Source organism: Callithrix jacchus, chromosome X (genome assembly GCF_049354715.1).
Source record: "Callithrix jacchus isolate 240 chromosome X, calJac240_pri, whole genome shotgun sequence".
Lineage (NCBI taxonomy): Eukaryota > Metazoa > Chordata > Mammalia > Primates > Cebidae > Callithrix > Callithrix jacchus.
Window position 1 is genome coordinate 133,557,624 of NC_133524.1, and position 19,721 is coordinate 133,577,344.

At 41.8% G+C, this 19,721-nt stretch overlaps 1 protein-coding gene and 1 non-coding gene across 16 annotated transcripts in view; one reads left to right on the forward strand and one right to left on the reverse strand.

Moving 5' to 3' along the window:
- ARHGEF6 (Rac/Cdc42 guanine nucleotide exchange factor 6) overlaps nt 1-19,721 on the reverse strand; it is a 112,206-nt gene that overhangs the window by 91,234 nt on the left and 1,251 nt on the right. For 10 of the 15 annotated variants that reach the window (XM_035289452.3, XM_017968492.4, XM_008989969.5 and 7 more), the window contains exon 2: nt 19,459-19,542. In XM_035289452.3, the coding sequence (XP_035145343.1) occupies nt 19,459-19,542 (84 nt within the window). Of the gene's footprint in view, nt 1-7,410; nt 7,611-19,458; nt 19,543-19,721 lie in introns of those variants that run through there. The other 5 variants (XM_078364143.1, XM_078364144.1, XM_078364141.1 and 2 more) reach the window with 1 other exon arrangement.
- On the forward strand, nt 14,213-14,319 carry LOC118150767 (U6 spliceosomal RNA). The gene has a single exon (XR_004738912.1). It is a non-coding gene; the product is annotated as a U6 spliceosomal RNA (small nuclear RNA).

The following is a 19,721-nucleotide window of genomic DNA, read 5'->3' on the forward strand; positions in this document are numbered from 1 at the left end:
CATGGTGGCGCGTGCCTGTAATCCCAGCTACTGGGGAGGCTGAGGCAGGAGAATCGCTTGAACCCAGGAGGTGGAGTTTGCAGTGAGCCCAGATCGCACCATTGCACTCCAGCTTGGACAACAGAGCGATACTCTGTCTAAACAAAAAAAAAAATGCCTCTTAAAATAATGTCTGTGCTTCCAAGGAGTAGGGACACATCTTTGTTACTGTGGAGGGTGAGACAAGTCTTTAGTAACAGTCTCACTTGCTGCTTCGCAAACTGCTGCATTTTATCGCGCTTTAATTTATTTCCTTCTTTTCCCTGTTGCCCTATTCAGTCCCTCAATTGACACGTCTAATCTCTGGAATAATATTCAAGTCCTCAAGAAAGTATAAAGCTCGATTTGCCTAAGTAGAAGTTAATTAGGAAGGGAAATCTTCTGCCAGAAGTCCAATAGAAATGATGTGTGACTCTATGCTGGTTTGGATGACCCACATCTCTGACCCCATACATCTTTTTCTGTGATAAGGTCCAGTTTGCCAGGGTATGACAAAGCCTGAATCTCATCGGACAGAAGTCTAGTGTCATAGGTCTTTCGTCCAGCTGACAGCAGAGGATGTGGCATCGCCAATGTTGAAATGCAGCTTCTGGACTAAGTGAACATACACTACCCCTCTAAAAAGCTGGTACAGCAAGGGCCCTAAGAAACTGGCAAGTGCCTTCACACTCCATTTGCAATTCAAAGGCCAGACCCTGCATTTCCTCTTGGTACTAACCCCAAATGTCATCACCAATCGTTCTGCATACCTTATGCTGTGCCGGCAACGTTGCATCACCTCTCAGACTGATCCTTGAGGGCCACCTCAATGATAACAATAAGACCAAATTAGAATGAGGCTGGAGTAGGGGAGAGTGGTCAAGACTGTGTGGTTTTAGTAAAGAGGTATATTGTGTTCTGTTGTCCCCAGAAACAGCCTGGATTACAGTCAACATTAAAACCAAATTAGAGGGAGTTAGATTTAAAACAAGATAATTTATATCTCCAGTCAGGAAGATTCTAACAATTGATCAAATTTTCTAACAAAATGCATTCCTTTTGGTATATATTTGGTACCTTCACCCCAATTCGGAAACAATGCCTTTCCATTTTAGATATTACATACCGCGTTTTGTAAATAGAAGCCATTGACTTTGATTTTTCCCCTCAACTATGCTCAGTTCATCAGGCTTATTGCTTATTTCCTGAAGGCAAGAGGGGGAGGTTTTTGGCAATCATCTCCAAAAATAAAAGACCATTCATTGCATTGTTTAATTTAACTGACACGATCATCTTGCTTTGGGATGTATTTTTAAATTTCAAGCTATTTTAATTAAAAAATAAATATGTCTGTTTTAAAAGACAAAAATTAAACTTGTTCATTCAGGTAAACATGAACAACTGAAAAGAGTCTTTTCTCAGATTTTTCTAGTTTATGCATAGACTAGAAAAGAATGAAAAGATCTGATTTTTCAATACCCAGAGGAATCCATCCAAACTGTTTCTATTATTAGAACACAAAATGGTAGCTCAAGAAGTTACTGTGGTTAACAACTGAATAATTCATAGTCTCTGAAGAATTCAGTTGCTTTGTTTTCTCCAGTTCCTCTTTACAACTAGATCCCCAAATATATTTCTAGTCCTGAGCTGGTATAAAGGAAACCATATACAAATTGTTTTCAGCAGTTAAAAATTGGCCATGCTAAGCACTGAGAACAACAGCAAGACAATAAGCTGGGGAAAGAACAAGAACTCCTACTAGGAGTTCCTAAAACTCTTCAAATTGCATGTATATTGCCTGAAACTGTAGTTTAGAATTCTAATCCCTGTTCCATGGGTATCGCTGGGCTGCAATATCACGGAAATTTAAACTGTCTTTATATAGCCTTCCAAATAAAATATAAAAAATTAAATATAGTATCAAAATTATTTTTAACACATTTCAACCTGCTGTAATCTAAATTATTTTCTAGGATGAAAGGCACAGAGTCTTTTAAACTCAGAAGCAAAGGCACTTTAATAGTGAGTGAAAGATGCTAATAATGTTGAAGGATTAATTTCTGCTGGTAAGCATTGAAAACAGGGGCCATCTGACATCACTATTCATCTAAGACACCCAGAAATATTCAACTTTGTTTTGCCTTCCAGAGATGTGTTAAGTATTAGAAGATATGTGAGGATTTTACCTTTGACTTTATTTTTAAAAACATTTTCCTGAAAACAAGCAGTCTCTGCCGAATAGAACATAGAACTGAGAGACAAGATGGCTGGATTTTTTTTTCCTATTTCAAGTTTTATCCCTGTTTAAATTTCAAAAGCAACTAGTAAAACATCATAACCCTTGGAGAGTCCACAGTTTACCCTTTCATTTTTTTTTTTTTTTTTTGAGGCAGAGTCTCACTCTGTCACCCAGGCTGGAATGGCACGATCTCCGCTCACTGCAACCTCCACCTCCTGGGTTCAAGCGATTCTCCCACCTCAGCCTCCCGAGTGGGTGAAATTACAGGCACCTGCCATCATGCCTGGTTAATTTTGGCATTTTTGTGGAGATGGGAATTCACCAGGTTGGCCAGTCTGCTCTTAACTCCTGACCTCAGGTGATACCCCCACCTCAGCCTCCCAAAGTGCTGGGATTACAGGCGTGAGCCACTGTGTCTGGCCTACCCTTCCAATTTTTTTAAGTGTTAAGACTTCAAAAGAATATCTTGCTAAAAATCAGTGACTCACTTCTTAAACAGTTAGCTTAACATAACTGATCTAAGTGAACTTTTAAAAAATAATGCAATGTTGTTTATTTAATATATCCCAGAACACTGATCTACTGGGATATATTAAAATTCCAATTAGGAACTAGCTGTTATTGAGAGGCCACTCAGTGCCAAGGACCATGCTAAGTGCTTTACTTACTTTCTTTCATTTCACCCTAAGAAGAGGCATATGCTATTTTTTTTAGTTGCAGTCTCTCTGTCACCCAGGCTGGAGTGCAGTGGCATGATCTTGGCTCACTGCAACGTCTACCTCCCAAGTTCAAGTGATTCTCTTGCCTCAGCCTCCCGAGTAGCTGCAATTATAGGCTCTGGCCACCACGTCTGGCTAATTTTTGTATTTTTAGTAGATATGGTGTTTCACCATGTTGGCAGGTTGGTCTCGAATTCACAACCTCAAGTGATATGCCTGCCTCAGCCTCCCAAATGCTAGTATCATAAGCATGAGCCACCGTGCCCAGCCAGAAGCTTGTACTTAGTAAGTGGTATTGCTACTACCTCCTAGGAGGTTGGTATATACCTAATAAATGGCCAACCGGTCAGTCCAAGTCCAAAGCTCAAGCTCTTAGTCCCTGCACTGGTATACTACTTCTCAAGAAAAAAAGGCTGCCCTGACCAGGAATCAAACCGGATCAAGGCAGGAAAAAGAACATATTCTAGTAACTAGACCACACAGCATGCCTGACACCACACCAAAAGTCCCCAGAGAGTTAAGTGTTTGGGGGTCTGCTTTTTATAGTTTTCCTGTCTCTTTTGCTGACATGCTGTTTATTTCAGTTCTTCCATGTGACACAGATATATAGATGTTCTGCCATTGCCAGCGCACCTAATCTAGAGCAGCCCCTCATTTCCCTTTATCACAACTTTCTATTTAGATGCTATTTTCCAGTTTACAATGTGCTTTCACATACCTCACCTCATCTCATTTAATCTGCTATTTCTAATAGGTTTCAGGGTGAGCAACCAGATTACCCATAATGCTAACATGCTGAGATAAGTAAAAGCAATTAGGCTCTGAGCGCAGGCCTGAGGCAGTATCCTATGAATAAAGTACATAATTCTTAGTGCAAAGATGTGATGTCTCTTTTGCAGCCCAGATCTTCTCTGAGTACTCAGTCCTTCATCTAACAAACCCTTCCTAAGCACTTGCTCTATGCCGTGTCCTGTACTGGGTGCTAGGGTTATAAATATGATTAGGGCCAGGCATCTTGGCTCAGGCCTGTAACCCTAGCACTTTGGGAGGACAAGGCAGGTGGATCACTTGGGGTCAGGAGTTCAAGACCAGCTTGGCCAACACAGTGACAAAAATTAGCTGTGCATGGTGGTATGCACCTGTAATCCCAGCTAGACTCTGTATCAAATTTAATTAATTTTAATTAATTAAATAAAGATGATCAGATTCCAGTTCCTACCTTTGAAAAGTTCTGAGGCTAACAGATGTGTTCACGAATAAACCAAAGCAAGGGTGGACGAACAGTGTAAAGGTAACTTGACTCAAGGGATTATGGGGCAATGGGTGTAAGCGGCCCAGTTTCACTGAGAAGACTGTCTAAAAGATTCCAGACTGAGAAAAAAGCTGGGGTCTCCTTTAGTATGGTTCTCAACTTAGTGATAGACACTGGAGGTCACTAGGTTGCTGAACTCCGGATAAGCCATGATAATGGTTCTCAACTCTGGATATACATTAGAAGCAGTTGCAGAGCTTTCAAAAAAAAAAAAATCACGAGGCTCGTCAGCTTTGGGAAACAGCTGGATGGTACCTGCTAAAGCTGAACATGTGCAGACCCTACGACCTAGCAGCGCCACTACAATGCACAAACCCAACAGAAATGTGTGTATATGCTGTCCGGGAGACGCCCACGAGGATCTTCACAGCAGCATTGTCCACAGCAAACAAAAACTGAAAATAATGCAGATATCCATCAACAAGTGAGTAGAAAACGAAAGCGAGGTATATCTATACAATGAAATATTACACAACAAGGAAGAAAAATGAACCACTACTACCTGCAACAAATATAGTGACTTGTACAAATATTATGCTGAGTGAAAGAAACCTTATACAAACCAGTACATACTGTATGAGTCCGCTCATATGGCGTACCAAACAGGCGGGGGGCGATCGGGAATGTACTAGGATAATGGTGGATAGTCAGGATAGTAGTGACTGGGAAGGGGCAAGAGGGTGGCTTCTGTTTCTTAATAAGGATGCAGACCGTATGAGTATGTCAGTTTGTGAAGATTCACCAGATTATATATTTAGGATTTGTGCAATTTCCTGAATGTAAATGTAAAGTTGATTTAAGCATTTTTTTAAAAAGGAATACCAGTGGCTGGGTCCCACTGAGGAATAATTAACCCACACCCCAATGATTTCTCTTTTTAAAAAGCATCCCAAGGGATTCCAATGTGCAGCTATGTCTGAAAACAAAGGAGCTAGTGATTCCTATATTTATCAATAGCTCTTTGGGGGCAACAGCCTAGCACAAGACAAAGGGAATGAGTTCTGGAGTCAGGTACATCAGTGATTACGTTCCGGTTCTGCTTTGCATTGGCAGTGTGAAGCATCAGTCTGGATCATCTCTAAACCTCAATTTCCACCAGGATATAATGGGTACAATGCCACCTGCCTCCCAGGAGTAATGCAAGGGTTAAATATGATAATAGACTTAAAGCACCTAGCATAGTGCCTGAAACATAGGCGGTGCCTGAGAAACGGTAGATACTCAACTCCTTTTCCTCCTTAGCATCTATGATCCTAAGCACAATGACGAACAGATTGCTGTAAAGGAACAAAACTCATGCTCTCCAATTTCCTCTCCTGAATGAGTTTCTTTGTAAAGACTGAAGTAATATTATACTTGGACTAATGATGTCAAATGAATATCAGAAATTTCTGGGCCCTGGCCACTCACTCGATTCAGCACCTGCTATCCCTGAATGTGAGTGGAGAGGAGGCCAACTGTAGGTAAATACAAACCACAGACCATCTTTTGGAAAACTCTGCTCCTGTCCTCACCCCTAAGAACAGCACCAGCCCTGCACAAGCAAAGACAAGGCCGAGATGTGAGTAGGCAAAAAGAATAGAAAAAATTCGTAGCTTGGAAGATGGACTATCCATAAAATGTGCCAAATACAACACTTACACATACAATGTCACATTTTAGTAAAAACAAATGAACAAAGAAAAAACCTAGGCTGAAAGTAGTACATCCAGGTTAGATTTTTGATCCTACGAGTGATAAGCTATATGATTTTGATCAACTAAACTTTTCTGTTTCTTCGTCAAGTGAAAGTAATGCCATCTCTCCTACATCCTTTACAAGGGCACAGGGAGTTTCAGATAAGTAGAAGGCATTCAAAAAACTTGAGCACCGAAGAAATGCAATATGAGAATAGTAGCTGGAAATTTACTTTGTTCAAAACTCCAATCATCTGCCCCGGCACCCAGACTAAGACAGAACACTCCCTTGTTTTAACTGTTCTAAGCACACCCAAAGCGTACACCAGCCTGAAGCTGGCTTATGTAAGAAGGGACTGCAGCATTGCCTGGCATGTAGCATAATACTTTGCTGAAGAGAAATCCTTGGAAATGCCTCAGCTGAAGCACAAGGGCAGGCCCAGGCCTTACATTTTGGAGAGAGGTGCTCTCAGTCACGAATGCCAGACTGTGGCTGGAGCAAATGATGTCATCAGAGATCCTCTTACCGTGGTCAATGTCAAAATTAAGACGGGAAGTCCAAGGACAAACTATGAGTTTTCCAGGCAAATATAAGTTAAAAAAAAAAAAACAGTTTGGACCTTTGAATCTTGCCTTTAAAATTATTAATACTTCACAGAACATCAACTGAAATTTATTCTATTTTGTCAGGTTTTTTTTTGTTTATGCGAAGCTTTTATTGACAAAAATATACATAGTTGCAGAGGAAAATATACTCATTTACTATATTTTTATTCCCACTATACATTAAGAAAAGGGAAAAACATTATGTGAGTTACCCCTATATCCAAAAACAGTAACAAATTAAAAATGAAAATATAAGACCTTTGAAGAGACAGAGATAAACTTGAGGGCTCTCCACTGTGGAGCTAAGAAACGAAATAGCTCAAATACCTGTTGGGTTCCTAAATGACTGGAAAATGAAAACCTGAAATTAACTACAGGCACTTTGGAACACCTTGTAGAACACAGGTCTTTTCCATCCACAAACCATTTCTGCAACAGATCACTGTATACTCAACGCAGAAAACATCCCCAAATGTACGGATGCACCGGGTTGGGAGGGCATCAAATTAGTATTAAAAATGATACTGTTGACTCCTGCTCTGGTCCTGGGGGAAGGAAAGAATTCCGTCGGATGCAAATCTTGCGGCCAGAGACGGACAACTCGCCCCTAAGTTTGGCGCGTCCTCGCTCTGCGCCCTCGGCCCCCATCTCCCCCTCCCCGGCACCCTGGATCTCAGCGCACTGTGAGGCCATGGCAGAGAACGGACCCCGCAGCTGGGGCTGCGAGCCACGGCAGTGGGAAGGAAGGGCGGCTCCTCTTCAAAGGGGGTCCTTCAGCACCCACCCCCGGGCCCTCGCGCACTCCCCTTCCCCTGACCCTTTTGCCCCCAGGCAGGTCACCTGGCTCCGCCGCTGCCCGCCTGTCCTCCTGCTGCTCCCTCACTCCAGCCGCGCCGCTGCCGCCTCCTGGAAGCCGCTCACCCTCCCTAGTCACGGGGCCGGCGAGCGGGTGGGCAAGCCTGTGCCAAGGCTGCGGGAACCGTTCAACCCAGCCGGAGCTGGGACCCTGCCCTGAGCGCGGCCGCCACCAGGGCGAAACTGGAGAGCTGGGCTAGGCTCGCCCCAGCGGGGAGGGGCGGCTGCAACTTTGCGCCTGGACGTGGGCGAGGAGGGGGCGCCAGTCTCCAAACTCTGTGCCGCGCCCGCAACCTCTCCAGTCCGGGGATTGTTTTTTAATCTAAAGGGAAGTCAGAGTCTTGTCCTCAAGTTCTGTTGCCATAGCCGTGCCGCTCGGCGGGCGGAGGATAGCGGGCCGAACCGGGGGTGCCGGAGGTGCGCCCCGCTGGGTGCGCTGGCTGCGAGCCGGGGGAGTGTGCGCGGGGCGGCGACGGAAGGGGAGCGACTGCCTGGGGAGCCAGCCCGCGAGGCTCCTCAGACCACGCTCAGCTGCCCGCGCCGGTGCCCTCCCTCCCGCAGCCGGAGCCTGAGCGGAGCCGCGGAGAGAAAGCGGCCTGGAGGCACTGGGCCAGCAGCGGGGAAGCAGTGACCCGGACCTGGATCGCAGAAGTAGGAACTGGAAGTGACAGCGGCGCAGGAAGAGCAGCAACAGCAGCAGCAGCAGCAGCAGCAGCAGCAGCAGCAGCAGCAGCAGCAACCCGGCTAGCTGTGGCAGCAGCAAAAGCCGCGGTGTAGCGGCAGCTGCCACACTGCGCATGCTGCTGCCGCCTGTCTCAGCCCCTACCCGAGGGCTGCCAGTGCCTGGTATGCTGCGGGTCACTGCCAGAGCTTCGGGCGGGATCCCCGGACTCATGGACTAGCCCTTTCTGGTGGCCTGCTTCCTCCCTCACCCCTAGATGCAACTCAGAACCCCCAAACTCTATGATGAGTCGCTGAGACACCCAAGTGAATAAGCGCTAGCTCTCCAGAGGCCCTTCACACACCACCCTTCCTGGAACTATCCTGAATGCCCTTCCCGGCCTCTCTGATAACAGGCCCCAAATCAAATAGTCTCTTTGGGAGAGAACGAAAGCGTTCGTGATAGGTGGGAAATATTTAAAACCTTACTCGAATTTTTACAGAAACACAATGCAGTCTTTAAAACATTAGGATGGCCAGACTCGTGGGTGACATTTAATGTAACTCTTGGAAATTACATTAAGCATCTCAGATTTGCACAACAGAAGAAAAGAACTTGCCAAAATCCTCTTTGGTCTTCTCACTAGCTCCAACTGAGCAGCTAAATACGCAAAGCTTTGCCTAGCGGAAACTGATGGAAATGGGCCAGTTAAAAACAGACATTACAACCATTAGACATTACCCAACCCCTACTCTAGTCTCCTTATTTTAGAGATGACTCAACTGAGGCCTGGAAAAGGAGATCTTGACTTCACACAACTGGCAGGGTCAGGGCTTGAAGGAAGATCTGCTGATACCCATTACAGCTACTGGTTAGTTGCTGGGCATTCTGCCTAACTCTTCCCCGGAGGTACTGCACTGCTAGGTATTTAGCCTTGACTCACGATCCCTAGTAGAGCTGCCTTACTTTCAGAACTGCTTCTCTGCAGAGCAGCCCCTGGGAAATGGCAATCCGTCAATCCCACAGGCCTCACTTTGGGGAGGGCACCCATGCTGTTCCAGTGACAAGGCAGATGGAGTGACTCAGGGAGACAGGAGGCAATGAGGGGGTGGGGGCAGAGAAAAAAAACACACTGCTACCAGCTGGTACTGGAAAGAAAGAGGTGGGGGAGAAAGAGAAAGGGAGGGAGAAAGAGTGAGTAAGAGAGGGAGTAAGAGAGGAGGAAGAGGGGGAAGGAGGAAGGAAGAAAGTGAAATAAATACTAATTGAACCTCATACACATTCAATGAAATCCTTCAAGAATAAAATATGTTTTTAAAAAATAAACTTGGGGCTGGGTGTGGTGGGTCTTGACTGTAATCCCAGCACTTTGGGAGGCAGAGGCAGGTGGATTACTTGAGGTCAGGAGTTTGAGACCAGCCTGGCCAGCATGGCAAAACCCTATCTCTACTAAAAATACAAAGCTTAGCCAGGCATGATGGTGGGCACCTGTAATCCCAGCTACTCTGGAGGCTGAGACACAAGAATCGACTGAAACCAGGAGGCAGAGGCTGCAGGGAGCCTAGATCAGACCACTGCACTCCAGTTGGGTGACAGAGCAAGACTCCATCTCAAAAATAAATAAAAACAAATGGCAATGTGTTGGTAGTAATAGCGGCAGAGGACAAAGGCAAATTACCTTCTGGGGATAAGGCAGGGGAAAGGCTTGGCTAAGAGGTAAACCATAGGTTTAGAGCTTTCAGAGACCAGTCGATCATGTAGTTGTAGCCAGGGCAATGCAATCAAAGAAGTACTACCCAGGCCATTCTTGACTGATCAGAAGAACTGTAGGTGTCCCTAACTCCCACCAACTTCAGGGGCAACACAAAAGTAAAACTTTTGTTGCTAGAATTTGTGTTGTTGAGAGACATCAGTGATCCTCTACCTAGACATGAAGGTTCTTCCATATATTCTGGAAACTTTTCACTTGGGACCTGAGTCTTTTCCCTGCCTTCTCCATTCTGTAAGAAAATAAGAAAGATATATTTGGTTCACAAAAAGGAAATACAAATAGACTAAAAGGGATAAGAGGATGTCCAAACTCATTAGGAATCATGAAATACAAATTACAGCAATAAATAAAATGCCATTTTCATCCATCAGTTTAGCAAACATTAAAGACAAACAATAACCAGTGTTGCAGGGATAGGAATAAGACACTGTCTACACTATTGGTGAGACTGTAACTTGGTATAGCATTTTTGTAAGGCAATTTGACATTATCTATCAGAATTTTACACAGTAATTCAATTTCTATGAAGAAAGATCCTTGAAGAATAATCACAGATGTGCAGAAATTTCTATGTGCATATATAACATGATCCACTGGGTTTTATCCTAGGAATGCAAGATTGGTTTAATATATGAAAATCAACTGATGTAATATAGCATACAAATATAATAAAGAACAAAAACAAGTGGTCATTTTAACAGATGTAGAAAAAGCATTTGATAAAATCCAACCCTTTTCATGATAAAAACAAAACAAAACACTTATAACAAGCCCAGAATATAAGAGAACTTTCTCAGCCTAACAAAGGGCATTTACCAAAAACCCACATCTAACGTCATACTCAATGGTGAAACACTGTCTGCTCTCACCACTTCTATTAAACATTGTACCAGAGGTTCCAGCCGGAAAAATTAGAGAAGAAAATGGAATAAAAGGCATCCAGATTGGAAAGGAAGAAGTAACCCTATCTGTATTCACCAATGGCATACTCTTGTATAAGAAAACCATATGGAAACCTGCTAGAAAAACATTCAAACTAATGAGTAAGTTCATTGAAATGAAGAATATAAGATGAATGTAAAAAAACAATTGGCCACACACTGTGGATCACACCTGTAATCCCATTTGGGAGGGTGAGACAGGTAGATCACTTGAGCTCAGAAGCTCGAGACCAGCCTGGGCTACATGGCAAAACCCTGTACCTATAAAAAATACAAGATCAGCCAGGCATGGTGCTCCACACCTGTGGTCACGGCTACTCAGGTGGCTGAGGTAGGACCATCACCTGAGACCAGGAAATTAAGCCTGCAATGAGCTGTAATCATAACACTGCATTCCAGTCTGGGCGACAGTCTTGTCTCAAAAAAAAATCAATTATATTTCTATACACTTGCAATGAACAATTTAAATACCAAATCAAGAAAATAATCCTATTTTTGATAACACCAAAAATAATAACACTCTTTGTAATAAATTGAACCAAGGAGGTATAAGACATGTACACGGAAAACTACAAAACATTGCCGAATGAAATTAAAGACAAATAAGTGGAAATAGATCCCATTTTCATGGATTTAAACATTTAATATTATTAATGTGGCAACACTCCCCAAAGCAATCTACAGATTGAACACAATCACTATCAAAATCTCAGCTGACCTTTTTTGCAGAAATGGACAAGCTGATCCTAAAATTCATATGGACATGCAAGAAATCCAGAATGGCCAAAATGATTTTTTAAATGAAGAACAAAGTTGGAGGACTCATACCTTCTACTTTTAAAACTTACTACATAGCTACATTAGTCAATTCGATGGAGGAATTGATTAGTGTTGTCTTTTCAACAAATGGTGCTAAGGCAACTGGATGTGCATATGCAAAAGAATGAATTTGGACCCCTACCTCCTACCATAGTTAAACATTAACTCAAAATAAATCAAAGAGCTTAATGTAAGAGGTAAAACTATATTATTCTTAGAAGAAAATAGGAAAAAGTCTTCAAGACATTTAATTAGGAAAGTGTTTCTTAGATACGACACCAAAAGCACAAGCAACAAAAGAACAAAAAGAGAGGAATTGGACTTCATCAAAATTAAAAACTTTTGGATAGTAAATAACAAATGCTGGAGAGGATGCAGAGAAAAAGGAAGCCTCATACACTGCTGGTGGGAACAGAAATGCATACAACCATTATGAAGGACAGTTTAGAGGTGCCTTGAAAAACTGAAAATTGAGCTACCATATGATTCAACAATCCTACTGCTGAGTATGTTACCCAAAAGAAAGAAAATCAGTGTATGGAAGAGACAACAGCACTCCCATGTTTGTTGCAGCACTGTTCACAAGTAGCTAAGATTTGGAAGCAACCTAAGTGTCCATCAACACATGAATGGATAAAGAAAATGTGGTACATATACACGATGGAGTACTATTCAGCCACAAAAAAGAATGAGAATCAGTCGTTTGTGACAACATGGATGGCACTGGAGGTCATTATGTTAAGTGAAATAAGCCAGGAACAGAAAGACAAACACCACATGTCCTCACTTATTTGAGGGCTCTATAAATCAAAAAAATTGAACTAATAGACATAGAGCGTAGAAGACAGGTTATCAGAGGCTGAGAAGAGTAGTGGGGAAGGAGGTAGGGATGGTTAATGGGTACAAAAAATAGAAAGAATGAATAAGACCTGCTATTTGATAGCACAACAGGGCGACTATAGTCAATAATAATTGTACATATTAAAATAACTTAAATAGTATAATTGAATTCTTTGTAAGACAAAGGATAAATGCTTGAGGGTATGGATACCCCATTCTCCATGATATGATTATTACATGTTGTATGCCAGTATCACAACATTTCATGTACCCCATAAATATATACACCTGCTATGTACCCACAAAAATCAAAAATCAAAAATAAAAATGACTAATTAATAAACTTTTGTGGGCCAGGCACAGTGGCTTATGCTTGTAATCCAAGCCTTTTGGGAAGCTGAGGCAGGTGGGTTACTCGAGGCCAGGAGTTTGAGACCAGCCTGGCTGATATGGCAAAACCCAGTCTCTACTTTAAAATACAAAAATTAGCCAGGCATGGTGGCAGGCACCTGTAATTCCAGCTACTTGGGAGGCTGAGGCATGAGAATTGCTTGAACCCAAGAGGCCGAAGTTGCAGTGAGCCAAGACTGCATCACCTTACTCCAGCCTGGGCAGCAGAGTGAGACTCCATCTCAAAACAAACAGCAAGAAATTTGTGCTACAAAGGACACGTTCAAGAAGGTGGTGGGGTGCTTCCGACAGCACTTTGTTCCCAGATGTCTCAGCAGATTCCCTGATCAGTTACTAAATGTGTGATCCTGTAAAGACCCTAAGACATTGTAGCCATATGAGAACAAACAGATGGAGGTCACTTGGAGAGGCCAACTGGCCAACCAGAGGGCCAGAAGGCAACAGCTTTTTAATTTGGTCACCATGCCCCAGAGCCCAATACTCAGTTTGTGGGTATGGTGCTACATCTCTGGCTCCATTTTTCTGCATTTCCAAGCTGACAATTTCAAGCCAGCATTCTTTTTTTAGATAAATAATAGTGTGTTCTGAGCAATAGTCAAGCCCTGCTCTTCTTGCTTTTTGTACATCTATAGTTTTACAGAGTCAACAAAAATCTATTAGGTATATCCTATGCCAGGCACTGTACCAGGCACTTTGGGCCCCAGAGAGACTCTATCCAGTGACATTTGCAAATATTTATGTTTAGGTCTGTCTCCCAGTCACCTGGAAGCTTGCAACAAGATGATCAGTCTTCTTGACTGCTTGCTGCTCCCCAGCTCAGCTTTTGGTCTCATTCCTTATGTATTGATTTTATTAGTCTCCTCTCTGGGTTCTAGAATGCCTCAATATGGCTCCTATATATCCCTTACAAGAATAATTTTGTGCATAACAATGCAAAGAACATTACCTAGTAATACCACAGAAAACAACTACTGTGTATGCCTTGTATGCAGTGCTATGTTAAGTATCTTGGATGTATTATCTCATTTGATCCTTAAAACAGTCATATATAGTAGATATTATTAATGTCTCCATTATACAGATGAGGAAAAAGGAGCATAGAGAGGTCAAGTAACTTTCCCAGAGTCATGCAGCTGGTAATTGACAGAGCCAAGATTCTAATCTAGATCTGTCAAACTAGAGAAGGCATGCACTTAACCACGATGCCAGATATTGCCTCGTTACAATATTCCTATAACGTTCAGGTCACCATGCATTATCAAAAAGAGATAAAAATTTTTTCCAGTGCCTTTTATTAAAGAAGAGAGAAAATTAAGACATACTTTTTAGAAACATTTCTATCTTGTGCTCACTTCAGCAGCACATACACTAAAATTATAATGCTACAAAGAATATTTGTATGGTCCCTGCACAAGAATGACACAAAAATTTGTGAAGTGTCCCATGACAAAATAAAAGCAATAAACATAATTTTTAAAAAATAAATATTTCTATCCAAAGTGGAAGAATATTTTAAGCATTGGTGCTCAAAGGAATAAGGATTAGTTATCAGAAAAATCCTGAACAATGCCTAACCTGGAAAGTGTTTCTGTATCATCCAGTATTCTTAGAACTGCAAAGAAGCTCGATAAACCTTCCGGCGGCTTCAGAATGCAGAAATCATTGGCAACTTCACCATGTTTTTATTTGAAAAAAAAAAAAACCACCATACTGGGTCTGTTGAGGCGGGAGCTTAGGGGAGGGGCAGCCGGGTGTGGGAGGGTGGGGAGGGATAACGTGGGGAGAAATGCCAGGTATAGGTGATGGGGGCATGGAGGCAGCAAACCACCTTGCCATGTATGTACCTATTCAGCAATCTTGCGTGATCTTCACATGTACCCCAGAACCTAAAGTACAATTAAAAAAGAAAAAGAAATACCATCATACTGGCCAGATGCGGTGGCTCACACCTATAATCCCAGCATTGTGGGAGGCCAAGATGGGCAGATCATTTGAGGTTAGGAGTTTGAAATCAGCCTGGCCAACATAATGAAACTCCATCTCTACTAAAAATACAAAAATTAGCTGGGCACGGTGTCATGTGCCTGTAATCCCAGCTACTTGAGAGGCTGAGCCACGAGAATCGCTTGAACCTCGGAGGTGGATGTTAGAGTGATTAGAGATGACATCACTGCACTCAAGACTGGGTGACAGAGCAAGACGCCATCTCAAAAAAACAAAAAGGAAAAAAAGAACAAGAATATACCATAGTATTTATCAGAGAAAACTTTAAGATTTTCTGAAGAGTCTGGGCTGTAATAGGAAAAAAGAAAGAGAAAAGACAATTCCACAGTAGACATTATTCTATAAGGGATATAAAGTGGTCGTCTATCACACGTGCCTCAAAAGTCACACACACAGACACACACAGAGAGAGAAAGAAAGATTGAGAAAGCGTGCGCAAATTGGGCATTAACGGAAAATGGAATAAAACATTCTGAGACAGATATAACCTGGTGCTAGGACTAACTTTAGGAAAAATGGTGAAGGAAGCAAAGTTTATCTGGCACAAAGCTACCAGCATTTGCTAATAATCATAATACCTACCATGTGGAGAATACTTACTACATTCCGGACACTTTTCTGGGGCCTTTACATATATGAATTCATTGAAATGTTACATGATTCTATCAGACATTCAAAGAGGAATTGGTACCATCCTACTTAAAACTATTCCAAAAGACAGAGAAAGAGAAAATCCTCCCTAAATCATTCTATGAAACCAGGTTTACCCTCAAACCAAAACCAGAAAGGGACATAACAAAAACAAAGAAAACCACAGACCTATACCCCTGATGAACATAGATGCAAAAATTCCCAGCAAAATACTAGCTAACCGAATCCAACAGCACATCAAAAAGATAGTAGACCATGATCAAATGGGTTTCATACCAGGGATGCAGGTTTGGTTTAACATATGCAAGTCAATAAACGTGATATACCACATAAACAGAAATAAAAACAAAAATCACATGATCATCTCAATAGATGCAGAACAAGCATTTGACAAAATCCAGCATCCCTTTATGATTAAAACCCTCCACAAAATCAGCATTGAAGGGACATACCTTAAGGTAATAAAAGCCATCTATGACAAACCTACAGCCAATGTTATATGCGACAGGGAAAAGATGAAAGCATTCTCCCTGAGAACTGGAACTAGACAAGGATGCTCCCTTTCGCCATTTCTATTTGGCACAGTCCTGGAAATCCTAGCCAGAGCAATCAGACAAAAGAAAGAAAGGCCATCCAAATCAGTAAAGAGGAAGTCAAGCTGTCACTGTTTGCTGATGACATGATCGTATACCTAGGAAACCATAAAGACTCACCCAGAAAGCTCCTAGATCTGAAAAATGAATTCAGTAAAGTTTCAGGATATAAAATCAATATGTCAGCAACACTACTATATATCAACAGCAACCAAGCTGAGAATAAAATCAAGAGCTCAACCCCTTTCACAACAGCTGCAAAAACAAAACAAAACAAAAAACTTAGGACTTAGGCATATACCTAACCAAGGAGATGAAAGACCTCTACAAGGAAAACTACAAAACACTGCTGAAACAAATCATAGATGACACAAACAAATGGAAACACATCCCATGCTCATGGATGAGTAGAATCAATGTTGTGAAAATGACCATACTGCCAAAAACAATCTACAAATTCAATGAGATTCCCATCAAAATACCATCATCATTCTTCACAGAACTAGAAAAAAAATCCTAAAATTCATATGAAACCCAAAAAGACGTCACATAGCCAAAGCAAGGCTAAGCCAAAAGAACAAATCTGGAGGTATCACATTACCCAGCTTCAAGCCTGTAGTCACTGAAACAGCATGGTACTGGTATAAAAAAGGCACATAAACCAATAGGACAGAACAGAGAACCCAGAAATAAAGTTCAATACTTACAGCCAACGGATCTGTATCAAAGCAAACAAAAACATAAAGTGGGGAAAGGACACCCTATTCAACAAATGGTGCTGGGATAATTGGCAAGCCACATGTAGAAGAATGAACCTTGATCCTAATCTCTCACCTTATAGAAAAATCGACTCAAGGATCAAGGACTTAAATCTAAGACCTGAAACCATAAAAATTCTAGAAGACAACATTGGAAAAACTCTTTTAGATATTGGCTTAGGCAAAGAGTTTATGACCAAGAACTCAAAAGCAAAGGCAACAAAGCAAAGATAAATAGATGAGACCTAATTAAACTAAAAACTTCTGCACAGCAAAAGAAATAATCAGCAGAGTAAACAGACAACTCACAATGTGGGAGAAAATATTCACAAACTATGCATCTGGCAAAGGTCTAATATACAGAATCTACAAGGAACTCAAACAAATCAGCAAAAAAAAAATTAAAAATTAAATGAAACAAATAATCCCATCCAAAAGTGGGCTAAGGACATGAATAGACAATTTTCAAAGAACATATACAAATGGCCAAGAAACATATAAAAAAAATGCTCAACATCACTAAGCATCGGAAATGCAAATCAAAACCACAATGAGATATCACCTTACTCCTGCAGAAATGGCCACAATTAAAGAACCAAAAAATAATAAATATTGTCATGGATGTGGTGAAAAGGGAACACTTCTGCACTGCTGGTGGGAATGTAAACTAGTACAATCACAATGGAAAACAGGAAGTATGGAGATTCCTTAAAGAACTAAAAGTAGAACTACCATTTTATCCAGCAATCCCAGAGGAAAAGAAGTCATTATATGAAAAAGACACTTATACACACATATTTATAGCAGCACAATTTTCAATTGCAAAGTTATGGACCCAGCCTAAATGCCCATCAGCCAACGAGTGGATAAAGAAAATATAATATATTGGCCAAATGCTGCTCATCTCAGATGGAAGAAAAAAAGAAAAGAAAATGTAATATATATATATACACACACACCGTGGAATACTACTCAGCTGCAAAAAGGAATAAAATAATGGCATTTGCAACAACTGGATGGAGGTGGAAACCATTATTTTAAGGGAAGTAACTCAGGAATGGAAAACCAAACATCGTATGTTCTCAATTATAATGGGGAGCTAAGCTATGAGGATCCAAAGGCATAAGAATTATATAATGGACTCTGGGGACTCAGGGGGAAAGGTGGGAGAAGGTGAGGGATAAAAGACTGTACATTGGGTACCGTGTACACTGCTCCAGTGATGGATGCACCAAAATCTCAGAAATCACAACCAAAGAACTTATCCATGTAACCAAACACCACCTACCTGTTCCCCCAAAACTATTGAAATAATATATATTTAAAAAAAAAGGTCACGTGAATCCTACGAGTTAGGTGCCACTATTATTCCCATTTTGTAGGTAGGAAGACTGAGGCCTAGAGTCATAGTTAAGTAACATGCCCAAGGTCACAAAGCTGCTAGTAAGAGAGAACTGAGATTTGAACCCAAGAAGTCTCGCACCAGAGTTCGTGCTTAAACTACACAACTATTTGTCCACAGATAATATGACTAATACTAGTCTACTAATATAGAATACTTCTGTCCCAGGCCCTGTGCCAAGGACTCTACATAAATCACCTCATAGATCTTATATGATGTCGGAGCTCTTGGCCCTAAATTATTATGCAGTATCTTATTTGATTCTTTTTTCTTCTTCTTCGAGACAGGGTCTCATTCTGTCACTCAGGTTGGAGTGCAGTGGTGCCATCAAGGTTCACTGCAACCTCCGTCTCTCAGGTTCAAGTGATCCTCCCACCTCAGCCTCCCGAGTAGCTGGGACTACAGGCACACGCCACCATGCCTGGCTAATTTTTGCATTTTATGTAGAGTCGGGGTTTCATCATACTGTCCAGGCTGGTCTCAAACTCCTGAGCTATAGCAATCCTTCTGTCTTGGCCTACGATTAAAGTCATAAGCCACCATGTACAGCCTTATCTGATTCTTAAACCAATCCCATGAGTTGGCTATGAGCATGTCCACTTTACAGATAAAAATACTGAAGCACAGAGAGGTTAAGCAACTTGATGCACATGTGGAAGTCTCGCCTCCCTTTTAGTAACACTTTCCATACACACTGTAGGGATCCATATAATATAAAATAATGCAGCACGATTTACTACACAACTTCTACCTCAGAGCCAGGTTCTCTCAGCTTTTCAAGGCATCTGTTCTATGGGAAGGAGTAACAACGGCCTTTCCTCTTTTCTCAATTTGGGAGGATTACAGTGACCCTCTCCAACAGTCAGTGGCCCAGTTTTGGTTCCCCTTAGTAGGGGAACACGCCCACACAAGCTCTGTCGCTGAAAGCCTGTTTTCAGGGCTGGGACGCTGTATATAAAAGGCATCATTGTTTGAGTTTTGATTTTGTTTTGTTTTGTTTGGAAATGGTTTCTGGAAAAGACAGACTAGCAATCCGTTACCGGGGACGACCAGTCTGCCACCTCTGTTTAACTCAGTGGCCAATGACAGTAAATAAACCAAGTACTTTTACCAGCCATCTTGATTAGCAGAGCAAAAAAAAAAAAATGATGACAACAGGGAAGGCACCCGGGGTAGGCTTACTTCCACTTGGAGGGTTGCACATCCTTTCAGGAAGTCATTAATGTTGTTGATGCAGTCAGCTTCAGTTTGGGGATCCAGACAAAACTAGAGGAACACAGTGAAATGTTACTTGAAGATTGTCATCCCATGCCAAGCAAAGCATATTCATCATTTGCTGATAACTAGGGAAAGCAGGCTTCTTAAGGTGTGGGGCAACACTGCTGTCAATCCAGGAAGAGAAACAACCACTGAAGGAAGTGATGCAAAAATCTAAACGGTTGATC